Source organism: Cheilinus undulatus, linkage group 22 (assembly GCF_018320785.1).
Source record: "Cheilinus undulatus linkage group 22, ASM1832078v1, whole genome shotgun sequence".
NCBI classification, from domain to species: domain Eukaryota; kingdom Metazoa; phylum Chordata; class Actinopteri; order Labriformes; family Labridae; genus Cheilinus; species Cheilinus undulatus.
Window position 1 is genome coordinate 33,789,433 of NC_054886.1, and position 19,680 is coordinate 33,809,112.

Here is a 19,680-nt window from a genome sequence, read left to right on the forward strand (position 1 = left end):
TTTTGCTAACAAATTCCTGAAAATTTCAAATAACAACCCTACTCCAAAATTCAGGTTCCAATCCCTGAACATTTACAAAGATATTTCCCAAATTCCCCTTGAGGATGCCAAAAAAGTCCACAGCAATTTCTTCAAACCTTCAAACAAATCCCTCCAAAGTCAAAATATCCCCTAAATTTCTGTGAAAATTCTTCCCTTTAAAAGTGCCCCAACTTTCTTTAAATCTTTCATTAAAACTTGACCATAAAGCTTTGGAAATTCCCAGCAAATTTCTGACAATTTTCAAGCAAATTCCCCAAATATGGAAGCAAATTACCTCTAAAATTTCCTCACAAATTTTAAAAAAATACATATGCAGTCTCCAAAATTCCCTGAAAATGATGGAAACAACAAAAAAATAACAAAAATGTCAGTTTCATTCATTTTTCGTCATTTCTTGTAGTCCATTTTAAAAATGTGCTTTTTTGTTTCTTTTTTCTTATTCATTTATAGTCCGTGAAGTCTTTTTTCATTTATTCATTGCATAATGTCATTTTTATTCTCTAATATATGTTTATCACATTGTTTAATACAGAGCAAGCCTTTTAAATTATATTTGCTATACATGAATCAATATGTAATTATGCATAATATGTTTTATGAATCAAATTTAATTAAAAATGTTTATATTATTCTCTTTTATTCTATTTATGAGTTTGAACTTGTAAAGAAGCTGGGGATGGACGATGTTTGTTTTTTTGTTTACCTGATACACTGATATTTACAGATTTAGTTTAGCCAATACCGATTAGCATGTTTAAATATGTATTTCAGACCCAAAACTTAACTCCTTAAAACACAGTTTAAAGCTTAAGGATGAATAAAAGAGTCATGTAAACTTTAAGGAGTGAGAATGCATAAAAAAGAGACTTTACCTGACATAAGTCTGTTGGTTCTGCCTAAAAAACACCACTAAATTATTTATATAAATACATGGTATACAGCAGATAAGGGTTAATATTTACAGCCCATTTATCAGTTTTAAATATCTCTATTTCACGCTGATAAAATGTGCATTCTTCGAGTAAATTCTCAAATTAGAATGATTAGATCTGAAAGAGTACAGCAGGAAAGCATACGGCAATGATCATCAACTGGCGGCCCGGGGACCATATCAGGCCCCCCAAAGCTTTCTGTCCGGCCCCCAGAAGGTCATGACATTCATAAAAGGAGGAAAAGAAGATGTTTGTTAAATCCACCCCAAAAATGATTCATGTTGAAAAAGTTTCAGAATGACTTAACATTTGATTGTTCTTTATAGAAATTTATTTGTCAGCCATTATTAGTAAAACAAACAAAAAAATACACAGAGTTAAAGCTGGCAGAAATGTTGCAAAAATGGACAGATAAAGTGGCGAAAAGGGGTTAAAGAGTGGCAAAAATGAGTTGTAGAGTGGCACAAAGGGCATAAAATTGACAGGAAAAGTGGTGAAAAGAGGTTGAAATGTTACAAAAAAAAAAAAAAAAGCAAAAGAGGGAAAAGGGGGAAAGTAGTATCCAAAATGGGTCAAAAGTGGCAAAAAATTGCAAAAAAGTCATTTAAATGGGATTAAAATCTGACAAAAATGTAAGAAAAGTGGCAAAAATAGATAAAAAAGTGGCACAAAGGGGATAAAACATGCAGGTAAAGTGGTTTAAAAGGGGTGAAAGAATGACAAAAATTAGGTTAAACTACCAAAAAGGGGCGAAAAGGGGCAGAAATACTGCAAAAATAACCTGGCACAGTAGTGAAAAGGTGTTAAAGAGAGGCACACAGGGGCAGTGATCAGCGAGACAGTTGCAAAAAAGAGGTTAAAGAGTGGCATAATGGGGGGAAAATGGCAAAAATTGGTTTAAAAGTGTCAAAAAGGTCATGGAAAAGGGTTAGAAAGCGGCAAAAATAGAAGAAAAGTGGCAAAATTTGATAAAAGAGTGACATAAAGGGGATAAAACATGCAGAAAAAGTGATTCAAAAGGCATTAAAGAATGTCATAAAACCAGTTAAAGAGGCAAAAATGTAGGTAAGTATGAAAAAAGGGTTAAAAGTGTCAAAAATGAGTTAATCCTGGTGCTATGTGGGCAGGCCTGTCTTCTTGTTGCCTGCTGCACAATAATATGTTAATCAGACAAAAATGTTGATCTAATTTTTTTCCATTTGAAAGTCTGGCCCCAGAGTTTCTGCAGAGACTAAATTTGGCCCCTGTGCAAATGTACCTGATGACCCCTGACACGCTGGTTCTAACGTGAACACGTTAACACTCCGGTCCGCCAGGTGGCAGCACGGCGCTGCAGAGCGGGTCCCATCTGCTGTGACGGTATAAGAAGGAGAGGAAACTCTACCAGGATCACTCTGATCTGCAGAGAGAGGCGGCGACAGGACTCACCTGACCTTAACGGTAAATCTCTTTAAAACTTCAGCTTTATTCACATAAATGGTCAAACTCTCACACTAATAACGGCATAAACAAACGTGTGTTGATAGTCTGAACACTCAATGATGCGCCAGTTTACTGGATGATTGTGGATTGTGGGTTTCTGGAAGTTTCCCCACGTTGTGTTTACAAATGGAGGTTCTGTAGCGTTTATTATTTTATAATATTAAAACAGTCTTTTATGGTTTAACATGTTTTTAATAGTTGCTTCATAAGCAGATTAAAATAAGCCTTAGTGTGAAAATAAAGGAAATAAAACTAGTCTCAGATCTGTTTTGTGGTAGCTCAGGACGTTGATGGTGAAAACTGAGGCTTACTGTCTGTGCTGAAAGACTTTGTTAGATTGGTTTGAAAGCTATTTTCAGAGCTTTTTCTCTTTAAAGAGGTAACAGTTTCTGAGTCTGTGTTTCCTGCTTCTATAGCCACGTGGTAAGGCAATAAGGTAGCATAATCTCACTTTGTAGATGTAAAAGCCCGACTATAAATATAAATTTACTCTCTATTACAGACGGTGACTTTGATTTTAATACTATTTTTCAGAATCTGTGTGTATATGCTCGTATTTTAACTAGTTTGAGCTGAGTCTGCACACGTTTCACCTGGATCACATTTGTTACTGCGGTATTAAAAGGAGTCAGGATGTTTGTTTAGTCACTGCAAATGTGGTTGATTTTTAAGGTTAAATGTTACTTTTAAAGTGTAAATTACACATAAATTACTGTAAAGTAAGAAAATGCTTACAAAGTGAGTCATAAACCCTGTATTTCTTCTTTTATAATTTAATTTATTCGCTATTTATGTGCTGTTTTTTCTTTCTTTCTAGGCTGTGGCCACGTGGACCTTCAGGGACACCGTACAGAAACCTGTAGCTGTCTTGCAATGGATGATGGGACTTTTTCCCCAAGAGAAGCAGGCAGAAATGCCAGATGGCCACTAAAGATGGATACAGGTGAGCTCCTTTTCACTAGATTTACCAAATCTATGAACTGAAAGCATAATAATAATAATAATACAATAAACTTTATTTTTATATCACCTTAAAAAAACAGAGGTTTACGAAGTGCTTTGACAATAAGCAGAATAACGATTACAATACTAAAGCACAACATCACAAGAAAGCCAAAACCCCAACAGCAGCTCCACATAAGGACCTTAAATCCCAAATTTCACTGCAAAGGCTGAGCAGGTTGTTTGATCCCTGTGTTGTGTGCTTCCATCTAGAATGTAGGTACATAATGTAATAACTGTAGAATAAAGGGGTTCCCAACCAGCTGCAGTACAAATACTATATAACAACACAACCACAGCTGTAACAGTGCATAATGAAAGTGGTTTTGTTGAAATCCGTGGTTTCATTTCGCTTTAGAGTTCTTATTTGATTGTGAGATTTAAATATTAACAGTGAATGATTTAACGTGCATGTTTTACCTCTTGAAAATAAGTAGCTCATGGGTTATCAGCCCTAAAATTTCCGTATAGCCAGTACTTTCAAGATGTCTTGGATCATAACAATCTATTATTTCAGGAAACATGGTTTCGAAAGTAGTCGAGCTTTTTCAAGTCTTTTTTTTTTTTTTTTTTTTTTAATGGAACAGGAACTCCTTAATTCCCAATGTTGGCTGCATAAGAACCAAATGTAAACAATTTATTCATGAAATTAGCCTTGATACAGGTCTTGCGTCTTGCGTAAAAAGCAGCAAGTTGGCATAATTAGTGGCAAAATGGGTAGAAAAATTGGTTACCTTGGTTAAAGTAGCATGAATAATAATCACAATTTCAACACAAATTTCAGCTTAATAATAATTTTCTTAATGAGGTAATTATTCAATACTACTGATCCAACACACATACACTGATATCATCGATAAATCACAACTGGGGAGGGCCCATTCTCTGGGTTTTCTTTTTTCCAGGGCCCAGCCAGATCCCCTAAAGCCACACCATTTGAGAACCACAGATTTAAGCAGAACTTGGACTGGTTAGAAGATCCAAAAGTCCCAGCTATTGTTGGGAAGCCATGTGCCTCATAAAAACTTTTTTCCCTACATTATCTGAGATTTTTTTTTTTTTCATAGACAAACTCATCCTTTGTTCTGTGTTCTTGAAACCAGCCTCTTCCCTTTGATTTATTTTCGCCGTGATGACATTTTTCCAGCCATTCGTAGTTTCCACCAGAGGTCTGCAGACCAAAGATGGTCCAATCCTTCCTTGGATGTCTGAGCGAAATAAAAACAGTATTGTTTTTCAATAATCTCTTTTGCTGCATGGACTAACTTAATCTTCTTCTGGTTCACAGGGTAAACTTCTCCGTGGAGGCTCTGTCTTGTCCAGTTCCTTAAAGCCCACTGAAATGGTATGTATCTTACTTTGACAAAAATCTAGCTTTAAATGACTTAACCAGTCAAAAAAACCAGTTTCCATGCTGTCGCTGTGATGATGCTTTTTTCCTAGCCATTCGTAGTTTCCACCAGAGGTCGAACAGGCCAAAGACGGCTTCTTCCTTGGATGTCTGAGCGAGATTTAACAAAGTTTAAGATTTTTTTGTGTATTTGAATTAAAATCTAATCAATGGTTGCGCTTCTGTTTTCTTTAGGGTTGAATGGTGGTGTAGGAAATGCTGTCCAGTCAAGATGGAAATCTGAAATCTCTGAGGTGAGTCCCTTTAAAACAGTGTTAGTTTCTAAACTGATGATAAACTAAACCTGATGTTCGCTGTGATGATGCTTTTTTTCCTAGCCATTCGTAGTTTCCACCAGAGGTCGAACAGGCCAAAGACGGCTTCTTCCTTGGATGTCTGAGCGAACTGGAGAAAGTTAAAAAATTGTTTGTCAGTTTTATTGCATCATTAACCTTTGATTTCATGTCACCTACAGGTTGGAGGAGGCGGCTATTCATAAGAGAAGAAATCTGCGATATTTGAAGGGTGTTACCTGGTATGTAATCCCCACTCTTAATAATTTCCAGCTTTATTAAGCTGATCCACAACCTAAAGTTCGCTGTGATGATGCTTTCTCCAGCCATTCGTAGTTTCCACCAGAGGTCGAACAGACCAAAGATGGCCCAATCCTTCCTTGGATGTCTGAGCGAATTTAGAGAGGTTTAAAATTATTTTCGTGCATGTTAATTCAACATTTAACCAATCACTGTTTGTCTTTTCAGATTGGACGACAACCTTGAAGGTGCAGTCCAGTCAAACATGAAGTCATCTGTTGGGGGTTTTTGCCTGGTATGTAGTTCCTTTTTAAAGTGTATTTTTAGCACTTATTTACCCAGAAAAGTTCGCTGTGATGATGCTTTCTCCAGCCATTCGTAGTTTCCACCAGAGGTCGAACAGACCAAAGATGGCCCAATCCTTCCTTGGATGTCTGAGCGAACTCATCTCTAGTTTCTGTCCTCTACTATTTACTTTTGTTGGTTTTTACTGATTTTCATGTTTATCCTCCTACAGGTCAAGAACAAGGAGCTGCAGCAGTCAGAGTTCTCTTCACTGTCAACATCCATTCCAGTCACAGTTAACAAATGTGTTCAGTGTGCATGCTCTTGTTTTTCCTCTTTAAGCACCATGAGATTGTGTAATTAACTTAAATGTTTGATGACTTGGGCTGATTTTAGAGGATTTTTTTTTTGTCCAGAATTCAAACATGGTGTAAGATGTTTTCACTGACAGAAAAATGTAATGTTAAACTTACGAAAGTATGAGTTTGCATTTTTTTTAAATGTATTATCATTTGGTCTGTGTACCATAATGCTTGTTTTTCTTCTCAGTTGATCAAAAAAAGTTCAAACTGGAAAGATGAATAAATCCATGGAAAATTTTGAGTCTTGACTCTCTTTTCCTTTACTTCCTTCTCCCTGAATGCATTGTACCTATGATGCAGCTTCTTCCCGTTTGTTTTTAAATCAAAATGTCTAGCTCACTATTAATTTAAGGCTCAAAGTAAGAATTTTGGTTACTATAGACCCATTTTCAATGTTTTGAAGCTCTTTATGTGTGTAAGATTAATTTAAATAAAAAGTAAAAATATGTATATTCTACTGCAAAGATGAGAAAGATGGAAAATTTGGTAGTGGGTTATGGCAAATGGAAGATTTCTTATTTTTTTAAATCATTTTTTCCCCCTAATTCTGAGAATACAGTTATGAATTTTAAGTCAGAATTCTGAGGGGTTTATTTTTCTTGATAGGCCTGAGTTCTGGCTTTTTTTTCTAAGATCCCTGACTTTTTAAAATTGGAATTCTGACTATAATATCAAAATTTATTTTTCCTGGTTTTTCACATTCAGACTCTTCTCAGGAATGTGGCTTTAATACTAGAATCAAAGCTATTATCAATTCTGATATCAGAATTTTTACTTTAATATCTGACTTAAATGTCAATTTTGATATTAATGCCAGAATTTTAATTTCTCAAAATTTTAATCTCCGATTTCTTGCTTATTATGGTTCTGTTATCTTAGATTAATTTTGGAATTTTGACTAATCTCAGAATTCTGATTTTTCTCAGATTTTTTGCTTAAATATTGGAATTTTGATTTTGATCTCAGCGTTCTGTTTACTAAGAATAGACCTATAAGTCTGACCTTGAGTTCAAAATTATGACAATTCATTAAAATGTCTTAAATAGTCTTAAATTCCATAAAAAACGCCGTGTTTGCTCGCGTTGAAAATTCCGACCCGTTTGGCTTCCCATACACGCTCCGCCTCAGCGCAGCTGTTGATGGGGAGCTGCTGTCAGAGCTAGCATAGCCGTTATTCGCCGGTTAGCTCCCACCGGGAGGGTTGTAAAGGTAAACGATGGCGGGTGTGCATCCTCAGGTGAGTTAACAACGTAACATTAGCAGCTAACGTCACGTAGGTTGACATTTTTAGAGTTTAACTCGCATTTCCAGTGAAACAACGACAGCTAACGTCTCCAAAGCTAGCTGCTCATCATGCCAAATGTGAAGAAGCTGTCAATACTGAGCTGCCTCTGAGACGTGGCATTGCAGAGAGACTATAAACATCGTTTCCGTGTGTTGTGCAGTGTTTTATGTGGTTTAGACGAGTCGAGCTTGTTATAAATGTGCTGTAAAATGTATTAACCTACATTAAACAGTCCTGTGAGACCCAGAAAGCTCCCAGATTCTATTTCTGTCCTGCCTCTGATTTCAGGACGACCTGCTGAAAATGACACACAGAGAGAACTGGAGGTGAGTAGAGCCTGTTTTTCTCTCCCTAAACGCCTAAAATCAGCTGTTTAGTGTCATAAGTTCAATATTAAATGCTGATTTTCCACCCATCTTTCCAATGTCTGTGCTCTAACCTCCTCCCCTCTCTTGTATTTCTGCTCTCTGCAGGGTGCAGCATGAGCGTATGCATGAGAGGCACAGAGGTCATGAGGCCATGCACGCTGAGATGGTCCTGATCCTCATCGCCACGCTGGTGGTGGCTCAGATCGTCCTGGTCCAGTGGAAGCAGCGGCACCACCGCTCATACAATGTGAGTGGTGAAGCTGTAAGAGCGGGGGGTGTAGATATTGATTTTCTCTCCCTTTGACCATCCCTTTTCATCCTGAGGCATCTCCTTAAATTCTGATTCCTTCAATGTTACTTGGAGTTTAGAAATGTCTCTCCTTTTATCGATGAAACCGCACAGACAATTTGAGATATTGAACCCCTTTAAGTGGACTCACTAATCTTTGTTTTACTGCGCCAGAAGGAGACTTGTAGAGGTTTATGTTGAAGTGATTAAGAGCTACAAGCACCACAACTGCAGTTTAGATATTAGAAAACGTGATGCCTTTTTGTTATTTTCTATGACAAAGATCCTCGAAATGATTCTTTTTGACAGTTAAGTTAGAGCAAGACGAGTCTGTTAAAAAAAAAAAAAAAACTATCATTAAAAACATGGCAAAGCCAGCAAAGACATTAAAGGTACGACTTTGACCATAAACGTGGCAAAAATCAACACAAATGTCCCTTACAGAAGATTTAATGTGTGATTTTTACAACCTTATAAAGCAAGTTTGAATTTATAAATGCCACTGAAATTACCCGACTTAAACACATTGCTTTACAAAAGCATTAGTTTTAACTTGCAGGCAAGGCTGCCCGTAAGAGGGAGAGCTTTCTGGGGGCCAGCCAAACTTGGGGGGGGGGGGGGGGGGCATGGGGGTCACCAATGTGATGGTGTATTGTAAAGTTAGGCTGTGATATCGATGGTTTATTTTATCTGATTTTTTTACCAGAATAACCACGCTTATCAAGCAACAAACAGTCTGTTTATTTATGCTGTAGCATGTAGCATTCTTAGATTCCTTTTCTCAAAGCAGAATCAAAATGGGTTAAAAGTGGCAAAAATGGGTAGAAAAGGTGGTGCGATGGAATTGTAGAAGTGGCAGGAATTAGTTAAAGTGGCAAAAATTGTGTTTAAAGTTGCAGAAACATACGGTAAAAGTGGTGCAAAGGGATTAAGAAGCAGCGAAAATGGGTTTGAAGTGGCATCAAATAGTGAAATGTGGTTAAAATGGGTTAACATGGAGAAAAGAGTGGTGAAAAGGGATTTTGAAGTGGCAAGAATGGGCATAACAAATTGTGAAATGAGGTGATAATGGGCAAAAATAGATAAAGGGAGTGGTGAACAGGGTTAATAGTGGTATGAGTTGACAGAGGCTGCTTTAGCAGGAATATGGCAAAAATGTGATGATAAGGTGGGGCAATGGAATTGTAAAAATAGTTAAAAAGGTGTCTAAAGTTACAAATATTGGTATAAGTAGCAGGCACATAGAAAAAGAGGTGCCAAGGGGATAAAAAGTGGCAAAACAAATGGTGAGCTGTGGTCAAAATTGGTAAAAATGGACAGTATAGTGGAGCATAGGTTAAAAAGTGGCAAAATGGGCATAACAAATAGTGAAATGTGGTATAAATAGGTACATATGGATAACAAAAGTGGTGAAGAGGGTTAATGTTAAAAATGGGGTATCAGATTAAACTTTAGCTGGAATGTGGCAAAAATGGTCAGAAGCAGAAATGTATTAAAGTGGTTAAAAAAGTGTTTTAAGTTGTAAAAATGGATCAAAGTGGCAGAAACATGGAGAAAAATGGTGCAAAGGGGTTAAAAAGTGGCAAAAATGGGTGACAAGAATTGGCATATTAAATAGGGAAATGTGATTAAAATTGGTAAAAATGGAGAAAACAGTGGTGAAAAGAATTTTAAAGTGGTAAAAATGTACATAACAAATCGTGAATTGTGGCTAAAATTTGCAAAATGGATCAAGAGAGCGGTGACCAGGGTTAATAGTGGTATAATGAGTTGACAGACGCTACTGTAGCTGGAATATGGCAAAAATGGGCAGAAAAAGTGGTTGAAAGGGTTGTAAAGTGGTGAAATCGGGTCAAAAAGTTATAAAAAAAAATGGGCAAAATTTGGCAAAATTGATGGAGTGGCAGGAAATGGGCAGAAAAAGTGGTTTAATGGGGTTTGAGGACGCACAAATAGGTGATTTCAACATCAGGACCCAGTAATAGTTTGACACTTTTCAGGTCCGAAGTGAGGAAACTGTTAGCCAGGATGCTAGCACCAATGCTAATGCATCTGATCCAGTACACATTTTATATACTGTCACTAAATCCCAGCTGGGGATGGCCCAGACTCTGGGTTTGTCAGGGGCTTAGACAACTCTGTGGGCAGGGCTGCTTGCAGGACCCAGGAGCCTGTTGTCAGTTTTCCATTCTTTGATGCTGCTTTACTGAATTTTTTTAACAGCTCTGTTAGATAAAACACAAAAAAACAACCCATAGGGCCGTGATTCTTGTGTTATTGTAGATTAAGTCACTGTTTTTACAAAGGAGTCTGGAGTCTTTGTGATGCAACAGCCGTTTCTGGTTTCAAACCAATGTCTTTCTCTTGAGCATACACATTCACGTCTGCAGGGATCCTACTGTGATGTTGTCAGACATAGAAAATAACAATGTGAGCCTAAACCAGCTACTTTTAGCCAGCCTGGTTTGGCCTGGTGCTGTATCCCTGCAGGATTATGTTGTATGCATTGAAGTCCTTTTTACAGCTGCCAGTTTAGGCAAACTCAAAGAAATCCCTAATTTAACCCTAGAAATATGAAGAAATAAACCAAGGGTTAATAACAGAAAAACTCGCTAAACAGGCAAGACATGTTGACTTAAAAATCACCATTCATTAGAAAGTAGCTCACAGTGCTTTACTATTTTCTGATTACTCTCACTTTGAACTTTGCAGAGGTGGAACAGGACGCCATGTGTAGAGGAAGTAATAGAGGTCTTATAGAGGCGAAAACAGGATCAGCAGAGCCAGTGGCATTTATGATGCCTAGGGATACCAAGGATTTAGGCCAGGGGTGTCAAACTCAAGGCCCGGGGGCCAAATCCGGCCCACCAGATCATATCGTATTTTTTTATAACTGGTCCACCAGTATGAGGTCTGCATATTTCCTCCAGTATAACAATGTAAACTTAACCTTGATGATTGAAAGTATCCTTGTTAAGTCATAAGAATTAGAAAGAGTAAAGAGTTAAAATAATGTGATAAAAAGTCAGGAACGTGGTAAAAAAAATTTGTGTTTTCATTTTGTATTTTCTAATTTGCATCTCTAAAATTATGACCTAAAGTTATGGTTTTGACTTATCTCATATTTTGACTATTATACTCCTGATTTAAATTTTGAAGTCGTATTTTGACATTTCAAACTCATGAAATTAAATTTTTATCGAAAATATTAACCCTTTCTCTTTAAAATCCTTAATTTTTAGTTCATCTTTGGACCTTTTTAACTCGATATTTTAAAATTTTCTCATTTTTTGACATTGAGAACTCATTATTTAAGAATTTCATCTCATATTTGACTTTAACGGCTGTTTATTTTCAGTTTTATCTCATATTTTCATTTTATTTTCACCTTTTAAACTCTTGATTTTGATTTTTTTTTCTCATATTTTCACCTGTTTAAGTCTTCATTTTAATTTTTTTCTCATATTTTCACTTTTTAAACTCTTGATTTTGAATTTTTTAATCATATTTTCACCCTTAAAACTCCTGATTTTGAATTTATCTCATGTTTTCACCTTTTAACCCTTGGTTTTGATTTTTTTTCCCTCTTCACCTTTTTAACTCCTGATTTTGATTTTTTTTTTTTCATATTTTCACCTTTTAAACTCTAGATTTTGAAGTTTTTTCTCATATCTTGACATTTTCAACTCCTTTATATATCTTTTAATCCCAAATATTGGCCTTTTTGATTCAAAAATTTAAATTTTGTATCTCATCTTTTGACCTTTAAAACTCATGATTTTGACTGTTAACTTTTTTTTAAATCTCAAAAACATTAAGCATCAATGTTACGATTTTTCCCTATAATTTTTTACGGTGAAGGAGAGGTTGACAGTCTATGTTAGGCCCTCAGGTTAGACCCAAATCCAGAATTCGGCCCCTGCTGTGATTGAGTCTGACATCCCTGATTTAGGCCCACAGTTTGCTCTGTCTGTGTTCCTAAGATCCCCCTGAAAATCCACCAAGTCTTCACCATGATTTGTGGTTTATCCCAGTTTACTTACTTTGTTATTTTTAGACTTTTTTTCCAGACTACATAGTTTTAAGGTAGTGACTGTCCATCTCCTCCTCAGCTGGTGACTCTGGTCCAGATGTGGGTGGTTCCTCTTTACTTCACCATTAAACTCTACTGGTGGAGGTTTCTGTCCATGTGGGGCATGTTCTCCGTCGTCACCAGCTACGTCATCTTCAGAGCCACTCGTAAACCGCTGTCCTGCAGAACGCCGAGGTAAGAATGAACCACCAGACTGTTGTTAGTCCTTACTGTCGTGTTTGGATTGACTGCATGGATAACTCATGAGAATACTTTTTTAATAAGTCATGCAATTAAATCCAATACGTTTTATGTCTTGTTTTTGTTTGACTCGTTTCAGTTCTTTAAGATCAAGAATAAAGTCAGATAGGCTGATGAATAAACAGACTTCTAGATTAAAGGAGTATTTCTCTTTTTTTTTTTTTTTCCCAGGATGGTTTATAAATGGTTCCTGCTGATCTATAAGCTCAGCTATGCGGTGGGTGTTCTGGGCTACCTGGCCATCATGTTCACCATGTTTGGCTTCAACGTCTTCTTCAGGTGAGTGAAGGCTTAAAATGAGAAAGAAAATGTGTCTTAAAATCTATCTGTGCCACAGTTATAAAAAGGACAGTAAACTAGAGGCTTAAAGGTCACAAACACAGACTTTTCATTTTTAAAAGATGCTCTTTTAAAAGCATCCCCAGTGGGAAAACATGTCACAAAGCTGCTGAGGATTTCTCTTCTCTTCTGTGTTCTGGTAACTTCTGCTTTAAACAACTTTCATAACTGATAAATCTCCTTCGTTCGGTTTGTTTTTGTCTGTATTTTTGCTCTCATGGCCTTTGAACACCACATGAATCAGGCAGCAAAGAATTAATGATTCAAATAAGCGAAATAGAAATGGTTCCTTCTTCAAATGGTTGTTTAATCTCTGCTCAATTAAGAAGAAAACTTTCAAAAATGCAAATAAATGGCAATAAAATCAACCAAAACAAAAAGGGCGAATCTCCTCATAACATTTGGAAATTAAAAAGAAAGATAAGAAGGGAATATCAGAAGATAAGCCACAGAGATGCTGAGATTTTCCTTTTTTAGCCCTTCTTTATAAAATGTTTAAACTTGAAGAGTTTTGATCCCTACTTATTACTGGACAAATGTATGCAAAAGAAATGCAAACTAAATCTACTTAAGGCAACGTTAAATCACCCAAACACCAAAAATTCAACATGATTCAGTGCCCTGTTGTGTAGTTATGTGACACTCTGATCACTAGAGGGCGTAATAGCATCATTGTTTGGCCTTTCTCATTTACTGGACGTCTATTTAACCTCTCTTCACTGATGGCTTTCTTTTTTGGGATCCATTTAAATCAGAGGCTGACTCTGGTGTTAGTTCAAGGCAGGGGTCATCAAGAACATTTGCTCAAGGGCCAGATTTAGTCTTGACAATGACTCTGGGGGGCCAGACTTTCAAATAAACAAAAATGAAATAAATATCTTGGTCTGATTGACATATAATTAAAAAATATAATAGTATTAGTATTTTATTTCAAAATGCAGGAAATGTTTAATCATTACTAGTGAGATCTATCCCTATTATCAATAATGCGGCAGGCCAGAAGGACACAGACCTGACAACAGAATTGGCTGGCTCCAGAGAATGGTCCCTCCCTAATTGTGATTTAGCACAAATATTAACTCATTCTTTTCACTAATTGATTTGGCCATTTCTGCAACATTTTTTGCCACTTTTAATGCAATGTTTGCCAATTTTCATCCATTTTCCCACTCATTAACCACTGTCTCCAACTTTCCTGCCAATTATTGTGCTCGTGTGCCACTCTTTAACCCCTTCTCACTACTTTGCCAGGCTATTTTTGCTATATTTTTTGCCACTTTTAACTAATTTTTACAACTTTTTGCCCCATTTGTCCTCTTTTACCAATTTTTGCAACATTTTAACTAGAGCTGGGCAATTAATTACAAATTAGATTAAATCGCAATATGACATACTGCAATTTCGTAGAAGTTGAAATGTGTCAAAGTACTCGTTTAATAAATCACTTTTTTGAAGAGGCAGAGATTTTATGCACCTTACGCAAACATTCAAGAGTCAATTTTTTATAATGGTTTACAACAATCCTCCTTTTTGTGTTTTATGTATGTTTTTCTTATCCCTTTACCTATTGAGCTTGCACCGGCGCTGTGCTTTATACGTCCGGAGTATTATTACCATAACTCTGTCAAAGTTTGTACAATCAGAAAAATTCCAATGGCATTGGAAAGCTGAGAATTGTGGGCATGCACACATATAAGGTTCATTACAGTAATCACAACCATAAGAAGTGGGCATTAATAGCAAAACACCATAAGTATCGCAAGACCGCTACAGGGATTCTCAACACTATAACTCCTCGAAAAGTTTGCTCAATCTGAAAAATTCCAACGCTGACAGAGAGCTGAGAATCTGTGCTTTCCAGCAATATATGATGTGTGGTATATATATTACAGTAATGTCAAACAGCACTGCGAAAACGGCAGCTTTGGCAGAAGACAAGTGAGAAAGGAGAGTGAAGGAAGAGAGTAAAAGGAGAGCAAGACTGGTGTTTTGTTTTCAAAAAATAGCGTTAGATAGTGGCATTTGTCCGTGTCTGTCATGTGCAATAACAATATGTTACTGAGAATGTTGAGAATGCATTTTTCCACCTTTATTTGCACTAATTGTCGCCTATGTATATAGTTATCTTGTGCACTGTTTTGCACACCCAGAGTCCTAGACTCAAAAAATGACTGGTGATTGTTCTAAACATGTACAGGTTCACATTTCAAATGTCCAATCAAAACTTCATGAGTAATAACAACATTTCTTCTCATAAAAGCCATGACAAACAAATCCGTTTTTGTGTTTTTCTTCTTTTAAACTGCTGACAATTCCATATAATGTGCAATAACCATCAACCAGATGTTTAAAACTCAAGTTCAGATACTCTTGGGAAAAGGGACCAAAGCTCTCAGACTTAGGGCATTTCCTGACTATTTTACAGCCATAGTAACAAAATAATATGTTCAAATCGCCATTTTTAGTCTCAGTAGGTAAAGGGTTAAACTATATCACTATTAATTGTCTTTGGGCTGCAGACATTTAAAGGCAAAAGATACTCTTAAAACCAGAACATCTTCTTTTCCTCTTTTTCTGAATTTAATGATCTTCTTGGGGCCGAACAGGAAGCTTTGGGGGGCCTGATATGGCCCTGGGGCCACCAGTTGATAATCAGTGGTTTAAGGGTTTAAGTCAAAGATAACATCCTTGAAATTCAATGAAAATAACTTTTATCCACCTGAAAACCTTGTGATTAAGCGGTTACTGATAATTACGACAGAGAAGGCAAAGCCTTTCATCTAAGAAGCTCAGAATGCAAACTGTTTTGTCTCAATTTCTTCGTAATAGACACCTGAAACTATTGATTGATGACAAAAATAGGTGTCTGGATTATCTGTCGATCAACTTATTGATCAATTAATCAATTGTCAAAAATCTGCTCTTCAAAAGCAGTTGGAGAACTGATCAGTAAAGCACATAGGGGTTTTATTGCAGGGTACTTTCTAAAGTATGTAATACTTCATATTGAAGTATAAAGCAATCCCCACAATTACCTGAATACCTTTGCACCATTCCAATCATTTTAGACTGAGGGTCCTAACTGTTTGGGTTTTTGTCATAATTTTCTCACTTTGATTCCTCCTTTTTTCTTTGTGTAGGATCAAGGCAGAGGACTCAATGGATGTGGGTGTAATCATGCTGTTTTATGGACTTTACTATGGCGTCATGGGTAGAGACTTTGCTGAAATCTGCTCCGACTATATGGCCTCAACGATTGGGGTAATGACGCCTAAGAGCATTTGAACTGTTTTGTTGTATTTGAAAAAGAAAGATAACTTTGTGTAATTTCAGTATTACAACAAGGGAGGCATGCCCAGCCGGAGTCTGACCAACGACATCTGTGCCGTCTGCGGTCAGAGGATCCTCGTGGACGTGGAGGAGGAAGGATTCATAGAAGACACCTATCAGCTCTCCTGTGGACACATGTATCCTGAAGCTAAGATTGCAACATTGTGCGATAAGCTCTTCCTGCCATGTGGTCACTGTTTTGATGGTTGTAGTATGTTTGCCTTAACTCATTCTGACACCTTAGATTCCACGAGTTCTGCATCCGGGGTTGGTGCATCGTAGGTAAGAAGCAAACGTGTCCATACTGCAACGAAAAGGTTGATCTGAAGAGGATGATGAACAACCCGTATCCTTTTATTTTCTCTTGGGATTGACAGAATGATGGGTAGGTCTGTAAAGGGAACAGCTAGCTCCATGACCCTAAAGTGTCGGAGCCCCCTTTGGGGTTGCGAAACACTGAGAGGGGGTCACCAGGTGCTTTAAAAAAAAACTAAGAATATTTTTTTAACAACTTTTCATCACTTTTTAACACCATTTTAGCACTTTTTTGCCATTTTTTTCTGCCTGTTTTTGCCACTTCCAAACCAATTTTTGGCACTTTCTACCTATGGTTGCCTCTATCAACACCTTTTTTGCCCATTTTAACCACAGTTAACCCATTTTTGCCAGTTTATATCACTTTTTTTTAATCCCATTTCCACCATTTTTTTGCACTTTAAAGCCGTTTTAGCCACTTTTTAATCCCCTTTAACCACTTTTTGTGCCCATTTTTGCCATTTTAACCCATTTTTGGTTTATTTCTTGCCACTTTAATCCATTTTTTTCCACCTCTAATCCATTTATGTTTTTTAAAAATTCAATTTCACTACCTTTTCACAAGTTCTTGACATTTTTAACCAATTTTAGCAATTTTAAACCCATTTAAAAATGTGTTTTTAACCGAAGTGTTTTCATCTAAAGAAGGCCAAATGAATAAATAAAGATATTTATTTCTTTGATACAAGGGGATATTATTCAGGTTAAATATAAAAATATTATTTTCATAGCTTAACTTTACAGTGGACCATGGTTTTGCTGACCTCCATGGGCCCCCAGTTTGGCTTGGTCCCAGAAACCTCCCCCTTTATCCCTCCTTATGGACAGCCTTGTCTGCCTAGACCAGTGTTACTCAACCCTGCTAGACCAAAGAGCCAAATTATCGAAAAAGGACATTGCAAGAGCCACAATCCAAATAGTGAAAAATGACTGAAATAGGCAAAAAAAAAAAAAGGTGGGAAAATGGCATTTAATGGCAAAAGGCAGCTGAAAAGGGCAAAGCAGGATAAAAAGTTCTAAAACTGATGAAAAGGGGTAAAAATGGACAAAAAGTGTCTAATTAAAGTGTTAAAAATGGGCAGTAATTGATTAAAAGTGGCAAAACATGGGGGAAAATGGGGCAAAATAGGCATACAATGGAGAAAACTGGGTGAAAAGTGGTGCAAAGTAAAAAAAAATTGAGATACAGGTGGTCAAAAAGTGGCAAAAAATGAGTGAAAAGTGACTAAAGTGGGCAGCTGTAAAAAGGTGCAGAAAATGGGGGAAAGTGGCATTTGATGGAAAAAGGTGGCTGAAATGGGTGAAAAAATTGCAAAGAAGCAGGATAAAATGTCTAAACAAGATGACAAAGGGCAAAATGGGATAAAAGTGGCAAAAATGGATGAAAAAGTGTCAAAAGGAAGTGGTAAAATGAGCTAGCAGCAGAAATTGATTAAAAGAGGTAAAAAATTAAAAAAATAAAGGTAGACATTTAAGTTTTACCATTAAAACCTGCTGTATACGTGTGGGAGACAAACTGGTTAATCCAACTTCTGAGGTCAAAGTTTAAAAGAATAATGTTTCAAATTAAGACATTAAAGAGCCACAAATCATCACAGAAGAGCCGCACGTGGCTCCAGAGCCACGCGTTGAGTATCACTGGCCTAGACTATTCTTGAATGTTCCTGTCTGCTCAATCACCTTCAGGTACAGCGGGGCTCCCCGGTCTCTGGCACCTTTATTTTGGCGGTCGCAGGCTGAAAAGGTTGATAACCACTGCTCTAGAGCACAAAGCAAGTCCTATAAGATGTGGTTTAATGAGTTCAGTGTGGAAGAACTAGAGATTCCAAGTGAGGTCTTCTGGTCCAACATCAGTACCTGACCTCATAAACGCTTTATTGAATGAATGGGCACAAATGATCTCAGAAGATCTTGTTGAAAACCTTCCAAGAAGAGTTGAGGCTGTTATAGTGGCAAAAGATGGGGGGGCAACTCCATAATAAAGTACATCTGTTTGAATACAATGCCAATACAGTCACTGTTGGTATAATGGTCAGCATACATGGCAAATGAAGCAACAGACTCAACTATACAATGCTATAATGAGAATACTTGCCTTTATACCAATGCTATATGAAGCTCAACATGTTTACATCATCGGCAGAGAATGTGGTGGTGACTTGAAAACATAACGAGTCAGTTCAGTTAGCATCATAGTAAGAAGTCAGGGTGCATTCACACAGGCATATCCACCCATAAATGTTCCTTCAGGAGTTTTCAGGCTTACTTCCTTAGTCTAAACTTAAATACAGGTCATGGTCTTGTATGTATGTGAAAACTCCTTAATTCATTGATCTCCAATCAGATGGGAGAAGACACACGTCCTGTATGGGCAACTGCTGGACTGGCTCAGATACCTGGTTGCCTGGCAGCCCATCATCATTGGTATCGTTCATGGGATTAACTTCACCCTGGGCCTTAAATAGACCCCGAGGAACCTCACTGTAGCTAGAACGAACTAAAATTGCAAAACGTGCCAAACATTTTTGGCAGAATGTGTCAAAGTCAGCCCTCCAAGGAGCTGGTTTGGACTGCTTGTGAGGATTTTTGCTTTCTCAGTACATGCTGTTGCGTTCAGAGGACACTGATGCTGCTGCTAACTTTTACAAAACATACCGAAGCACAGACCCAGTACTGATCATTTCACAACATTTAACATGGATGTGAATAGCTTGTATGAGCTGATATGCATGGTTTTATTGAGGAAAGTCAGCGCTTTACTTTGGACGTTTTCATTAAAAAATGCTTTTTTATACAAGCTTTTTATACACTCCTAACACCTGATTTGGAAAGCGGCAAAAAGTACAATTCTCTCCAACAGTTGACATTTCATCTTATTTATATAATTTCCCTTTGAATGTTAGTCCTGTTCTTAAATTTTGTGTTATGCTTAAGATTGGATATTGAATATAGGTCAACCTGTTGTTGAATTTGGGGATAACATTTCAGTGCCACTCTCCCTGAAGCTGATGCGCCGAAATTTAAAGAATGCCTTTTTGGACTACATTTTCAAAACTTGGAGATAAAGAGTGGAGGAAAAGACATTTAGAATGCTCTTGCATTTGCTGAACCTGCAACATGGCGGCATATGCCCAAGACTACGGTTGACAAACTCCAAACCCCCAGAAACAGAATATGGACATATCATCCTGCACTGCATTGCTCAAACAGAAGACATACTCTTTTCCCAAATCAACTTGTTGCTTTTGGTTCAAGACTGCTGCTTATATTAACTTTGTATTTATTAAATATTCTAAAATCCTCAATATGTCAGAAAATGTTTTCACACTGAAGTTCACAGGAATATTCAAATACTTGCCGTTTGGTTTCATTGGTCATCATTGTGGGCTCTGG

General features: G+C 37.1%; 1 protein-coding gene, 1 long non-coding RNA gene and 5 other non-coding genes across 7 annotated transcripts; all 7 read left to right on the plus strand.

Moving 5' to 3' along the window:
* The first annotated feature begins 2,276 nt into the window (after positions 1–2,276).
* LOC121504791 lies at positions 2,277–6,269 on the plus strand. The gene is made up of 7 exons (XR_005991482.1): positions 2,277–2,414; positions 3,274–3,399; positions 4,747–4,803; positions 5,044–5,102; positions 5,324–5,383; positions 5,610–5,676; positions 5,899–6,269. It is a non-coding gene; the product is annotated as an uncharacterized LOC121504791 (long non-coding RNA).
* Positions 4,583–4,674, plus strand: LOC121505100. Its single transcript, XR_005991523.1, has one exon. It is a non-coding gene; the product is annotated as a small nucleolar RNA SNORD14 (small nucleolar RNA).
* Positions 4,876–4,967, plus strand: LOC121505104. Its single transcript, XR_005991527.1, has one exon. It is a non-coding gene; the product is annotated as a small nucleolar RNA SNORD14 (small nucleolar RNA).
* On the plus strand, positions 5,160–5,252 carry LOC121505103. The gene has a single exon (XR_005991526.1). It is a non-coding gene; the product is annotated as a small nucleolar RNA SNORD14 (small nucleolar RNA).
* Positions 5,444–5,537, plus strand: LOC121505101. Its single transcript, XR_005991524.1, has one exon. It is a non-coding gene; the product is annotated as a small nucleolar RNA SNORD14 (small nucleolar RNA).
* Positions 5,730–5,823, plus strand: LOC121505102. The gene has a single exon (XR_005991525.1). It is a non-coding gene; the product is annotated as a small nucleolar RNA SNORD14 (small nucleolar RNA).
* Positions 6,270–7,151: 882 nt separating the features above from the next.
* Positions 7,152–19,592, plus strand: rnf175 (ring finger protein 175). Its single transcript, XM_041779818.1, has 9 exons — positions 7,152–7,265; positions 7,602–7,639; positions 7,787–7,928; positions 12,083–12,237; positions 12,475–12,582; positions 15,783–15,903; positions 15,976–16,109; positions 16,217–16,318; positions 18,632–19,592. The coding sequence occupies exons 1-9, from the start codon at positions 7,245–7,247 to the stop codon at positions 18,750–18,752; spliced, it is 942 nt and encodes a 313-aa protein (XP_041635752.1). The 5' UTR covers positions 7,152–7,244; the 3' UTR covers positions 18,753–19,592.
* The last annotated feature ends 88 nt before the right edge of the window (positions 19,593–19,680 follow it).